General features: G+C 39.2%; 1 protein-coding gene across 1 annotated transcript; it reads right to left on the minus strand.

Annotated features, from left to right (window-relative positions):
- Positions 1-497: 497 nt before the first annotated feature.
- On the minus strand, positions 498-3,443 carry LOC130049780 (uncharacterized). Its single transcript, XM_056147785.1, has one exon. It carries the CDS (start codon positions 3,441-3,443, stop codon positions 498-500), a length of 2,946 nt encoding a protein of 981 aa, XP_056003760.1.
- Positions 3,444-6,327: the final 2,884 nt, after the last annotated feature.

A 6,327-nucleotide genomic window follows, 5' to 3' on the forward strand; every position in this document is an offset into this window, starting at 1 on the left:
GTTCGAATTTCCTTGTCGGAATATGGATCCAGCAAATCAAAGGAAACTGGTTCCTTGTCAGTTTCAACAGATGGTGATGGCCCCCTTAACCATGCGCTATCCTGCATCTCATGAGCATCGATTGATCGTGTACCATCGTCCGCAGGATTCTTGTTTGTGGGTATGAACCTCCATTGGTGTGGAGACGTAGCTGAATGAATTCTAGCGACACGATTTGCAACGTAGGTGTGAAAACAACGTGATGTATTAAATATGTACCCAAGCACAATTTTGCTGTCTGTATGAAAACGGAAGTCTTGCAGATATATATTTAAGTGCTCAGTGATTGTTTCAGCAATTTCAACTGCAAGAACCGAAGAACAAAGTTCAAGCCGTGGAACGGTATGTCCTTTTAAAGGCGCAACATTTGCCTTTCCGAGGATGAACCCCATATGTGTTGGGTCTGTAAGATCACTAAGATAGGCAACAGCGGCTATTGCCTTCTCGGAGGCATCGCATTAAATATAAACTTCTTTCCGACTGCAACCAGAATATGACACAGGTAAGTATGGTCGATGAATTCGCACATCATAAAGATCGAGCAATGAACTTCTCCAACGATCCCACTCTGAAAATAACTCTTCCGGAAGTGGTTCATCCCAGTCAACAGTTCCATGAATCAAGTCTCTGAGGAGGAGTTTCCCTTTGATCACAACGGGAGCCATGAAGCCTAACGGATCATAAATACTATTTATTGTAGACAAAACACCCCTTCTTGTAAATGGCTGTTTGTCATGGGAAGAACGAAACAAGAATGAATCTGTACCTAGATCCCATTTCACACCCAAACTCGCCTGAACTGGAAGAGAATCCTTCCGCAAGTCAAGGTCCTTAATGTCTTTAGCAAGATCATCATTGGGAAACGCAGCCATGACCTCATGGTCGTTAGACGCAATTTTGTGCAAGCGAATATTACCTCCTTGCAGTAGAGCTGTCTGTGCATCCTTGACAAGAGTAATAGCGTTACTGGGTGTGGGAAGCGATGCAAGTCCGTCATCCACGTAAAAATCCTTGTCGATGTACTCAACTACTTTCGGATCCGCGCCTTGAATGCAAAGTCGTAAGCCATAAATGGCAACGGCAGGCGAAGGCCGGTTCCCGAACACATGTACACACATTCGAAATTGTACCAGTGGCTTGTTCAAATCACAGTCCTCGTGCCACAGAAAACGAAGAAAATTTCGATGTTTCGGCTCAACACGGAAATAAAAGAACATTTTCTGGATGTCTGCGAGTATGGCTACGGGTTCTCTTCTGAATCGCATCAAGACCCCAAGTAGACTGTTAACCAGATCCGGTCCAGTCAATAGAACGTCATTTAACGAAAGGCCATTAAATTTAGCTGAGGAGTCAAATACCACGCGTGCCTGACCTGGCTTCTGGGGATGGTAAACCGCAAAGATCGGCAGAAACCAACGTTCTTCCTCTGGTTGTAACGGAGGAGCCCTCTCTGTATGACCGTTCTTGAGTATCTTTTGCATGAACTCTATGAAGTGCGAGTCCTTGACAGAATCATTCAGAAGACTCCTTTGCAAATTTCTGGCTCGCTTGAATGCCATTGAATAGTTGTTGTCAAGCCTAGGCCAATCAGGTCGAAACAGTAGAGGTGATGTCCAGAATCCCTCTTCATCCCTATGAAATCCTGCTCCAACTATGTCTAGAAATTGTCGATCCTCAACAGACATGCCTACCTTCTCATCAAGAGGCGTTTTCAGGAAAACCGAATCATCATTCAAACGGAGAACACTCTGACAAGGTTTCATACAAGTAGGACGTCCGTTCGGCAATATTTGTGTCTTCAATACGTTGATGCAAGGTGGGATATGGTAACTCCCAAGGCAGGTTTCTCCCACTATGGTCCAGCCTAGAGGCAATCTCTGAGCAAATGGTTCAACGTCAGACCCAGTACGTTGTTCAAGCACGTGGTGTGCTTTCAAAAGGTCTCTTCCAATTAACAAGGATATGTTGGCCTTAGAATCGAATGGTGGTATGAATACTTCAATGTCAGAAAGCTGTGAGTATGCTCGTGCAATCTCTGGTATCGGGATCTCACTTCTGTTCTCAGGTATGAATTCACACTCGGTTACCATTGGCAGATCAAGGCTGACTGATCTATCCAATGATTCGACGACTAGTCCAGATACACGTCTTCCCCAAGTATTAACTTTGCCTGTGCATGTAGACAAAATGTATGGAGACTGAGTACTGCCAACATCGAGCTTATCAAAGAGATATGGGGTACCTAAAGTGCTTGTACTCTGGTTGTCAATAACAACATCAGTTTTAAATGCACGTTCTCTGTGATCTTTAGGGTAGATCCACACTAACTGCATCTTGGCACATGATTTGCCAGATAATCCTTCGCCACAGACTGTGGTGCACGCTGTCACAACTTCATCAGCCAACGCTTTAGGTTGAATCTCCCCGCCATGCGAAATTGGTAAGTTACTACTGTAAGTAAACCTTTTGTCATCCTCTCGGTCCTCATGAAGAGCTGTAGGATGTTCACGCTGACAAACACTACAGGTAACCTTTGAACATTTTCGAAAGTCATGCCTTTGAATTTCACAGCACTTCAAGCATACTGTCTTTGATCGTAAGAATTGTCGGCGTTTTTCAACAGTCATAGAGCGAAAAGCACGGCACTGATTGAGAGTGTGGTTCGAGCTCTCATGATAAGGACAAGACACTAGCTTAGTATGCGAATCAGTCTGCTTAGCATCCCTATCAAGTGAAGTCTTTTTAGTCGTTATTTGCTGCACAGTTTGTGTCTTGGGTTTCGACTGCTGACCATTAGATTGTTGTGATTCGTACACAAAGGATGGATTGTTCTTAATCCTTGCCATCTCCTTCACAAACTGCAAGAATCCCCTAAATGGAGGAAATACAGCATGGTGAGTAGTCTGGTATTTTGCAGCCCTGCTTGTCCATTTCTCTTGTAGTGATGGCGGCAGTTTACAAACAATGGGTTTGATCCCTGACGAAGGGTCATAATATGCGAACTGATTGGCATTAATTGGGTCATCTTTTAAAGATGCTACTTCCGACAGTAGATCTGCCAACTTGTAAAGTATCTTGCGATCCTTGACAGTTATCTTTGGAAAGTCACTGATACGCAATTTTAACGCTGATTCTAACATTTCTGGTGTTCCATAACACTCGTCAAGTCTCTCCCAAATCAGTCTAAGCGCTCGGCTTGGATTGTGAGGATTTACATTACGTATAGGAAGAGCAGAAACCTTGGACTTGCTCCCAAGATACCGAATCATGAGGTCAACTTGATCAGTTTCATCAACATCCATATCTCTCATAGATCTCAAAAAGTTAGATTTCCAAACTTGGTAGGATTCAGCAGTATCATCAAATTCCCATTTACGCTTTGACAACAACTCTTTCTTTAACATGAAGGTAACAAAATCATTGGAGTGATTAGTCGAAGCATGATGCTGTGAATTATTCAAATTCGTTCAAAATATGTTGTATTTTGTTGCGGGCAAGGGTGAAATGTTGGGGCTTCCGGTCTAAGTGTCGAACCAAAGTTGTCTATTGTGCTTCTGATTCCATTGATACGCCTCTGTTCATCCAAATTACTTTGGGCTAGCTCGGATTTCACAATATTGCCATCTAAGGCATCTGCTGCAGCGTCAGCCATGGCAGCCTCCTTTTGAAGAGAGACACGACGAAACTCAGTCTCGATATCCAAGGCTTTCTTTTTAAGCGAAGCTTCTCCATCCAGAAAATCCATGACAGCCCTCGCAGCCTCTGCTTTAGCTCGTTTATCCTCTGCACTAACTGACGAACGGTTCGAACGAGATGAGCGATTCGATGGTCTTGAATTAACACTACTGCGAGTATGTAACGAGCCGACTTCTAGTCTAGCTTTAGCATGCTCCAGTCGAACCATATTTCTTTCCACTTGAATACTTTTAAGTGTTTGATCATCCTGAACCCTCTTGTGCAGCTCCAAACTTTCCTTCGTGTAGCACTCATTTAAATAGTTAAGATAATGATCTATGAGGTCAAAACACTTTCGCGACTCGGCTTTCAGTTCAATTTCTGTGATGTACGGATCATCACTTTCACTGTAGTTAATGAATGAAGTCACAATTTTCCACTGATCCTTGATCTGTTGATCAATTTGACTAACACGTGACTGGAACTCCTCATATTTCTTTGCTGTTAATATTCTGACACGCTTACTGTGTGCATCTTCTGAAGATTCCAACTGACGTAAGGCATCAGCTGTAAGATGTTGTATGTTATCTGAGATTGGATCCGAGATTGAATCCATTTTGTCTGATTGGCTAATTAAAGTCCTTTTACTGTGCTGGTATAGTCGTGAACGTCACAGCCAGTTAACCAAGAAATAAAGTCCAAAATACGAAATCCATTGTATTTAATGTAACTTTATAACAATGTTGTGGTAAAAGGCTGAAAATTAAGAAAAACAATCATAAGAATTTTGACCAAGAATCTGAATAAACATTGTCATGTACACAGTTCAGTCACATACGTAATACTGATACAAATACTGAATACGTATAAAACACTCATAAAAACTCAAAATACAAAAACATAGTCCAATATTCATAAGAGAATCACTTTTATCGAAGTTACCACATTAGCAAAATATTTGCAAACAATGAGCATGAAATTACCAGGCGAACTAAATTTCAGAATATTCTACCAATCTCAGTTTACCACTACACAATATATGCATTCACCTGATGCTTATAAACATTCATAAGAGAATAAATTCAATGAAGAAATATACAAACAGAGTAAAAACTCACACTGTAGTAGGCCAAACTCGACGTGAAAATGTTTGCAGAAGTTGTACCGTTCAGGCGGAAGTAGTAAACAAACCTTTTTAAACGTTTGTCAATTCCACCCATAACTTATTCGTACAATAAACACCACATTAACCGTGACTTCCGAAATCTGCACGAACCTCTTATTCTTACAACTGGACAACTTAACAACTAATTACTTACTAGTAACTCTGAACACTAATTCAAACTGCGAACGGCATTCTGTATTTATACATAACATATGTTTTCCAAGACCGGGGTGTAAATAACTAGATAACTAGGTCACCATTACAATGGATATTTACACGTTTTCAGAGCAACAAATATATCAGAAAGTATATGAATAAAACAAGAAAAAGACAGAAACATTCGTTATTTTACAAGATGTGCCACATGCTCAAGATAATCACGGTAATTTTAATCATGAACAACAAGGTCGGGATGGAGATATCCATGACATCGTCCGAATTCCTGTAGTTTTGAGGGAATATTATAAGTGGTGTGTAAAGATTCCCCGATGCATGTCAAGTATAAAAGATGAGACAGACATTTGATAATAATAAAGTGACAATATTATGAAACGTAGTAAATAATAATGATGATGTAGGAATCTGTAAAGAGACAACCTGTACAAAACACAACAATCAACCCAATCCGCTTTTTCTCTATAAATAAATAGACGTTATACAAATATTTATAACAAATATATAGTAAACAAAATCAATCCTCGTGTAAAGTAAACAAAATAAATATCAATGTGTAGTAAACATAATCAATTCTAATAGATTGTAAACAAAATTAATCCTAGTGTAAAATAAACAAAATATATTGTAGTGTATAGTACAAAATCAATCCCAGTTTAAAGTAAACAAAATCAAAACCTACTGTGCAGTAAATAAAATCAATCCTACTGTATCCTAAACAAATCCAATCTTAGTGTGTAGTAAACGTAATGGAATCCATTATATTGTAAACAAAATCAATCCTATTGTATTCTTTAAAAAAATCAATCTTAGGGTGTAGTAAACATAATCGAATCCATTATATTGTAAACAAAATCAATCATAACGTTAAGTAAATAAAATCAAACTTTATTGTACAGGAAACAAAATTAATCATATTGCATACTAAAGAAAAGCGTCTGTACAAATTGTATAGCAAACAAACAATAGTGCATATTAAACGAAATCAAACCTAATGCATGCCATACTAAATTAATATGTATGTACGGTAAACAAAATCAACCCCAGTGTGTAACAACGAAAATGAATCCCATAGTGTTGCAAACATAATTAACTCTAGTGTATAGTAAACAAAATAAATCCTAATGTATCGTTAAAAAATCGACACTGGTATGTAGCAAACAGATTGAAAGATAGTGTGTGGATAACGATATGGATATTGCTGGTCATTTTGAATGCAACTTACCAATGTTAACGGAGTTAATGTTAAATTATGTTGAAGAACATTACCAGTT

Source organism: Ostrea edulis, chromosome 8, assembly GCF_947568905.1.
Source record: "Ostrea edulis chromosome 8, xbOstEdul1.1, whole genome shotgun sequence".
Taxonomy (NCBI): Eukaryota; Metazoa; Mollusca; class Bivalvia; order Ostreida; family Ostreidae; genus Ostrea; species Ostrea edulis.

What these genes read in the sequence shown, in the direction of transcription:
- LOC130049780 (XM_056147785.1), bottom strand. Translation starts at nt 3,443, where the DNA reads ATGTTAAAGAAAGAGTTGTTGTCAAAGCGTAAATGGGAATTTGATGAT.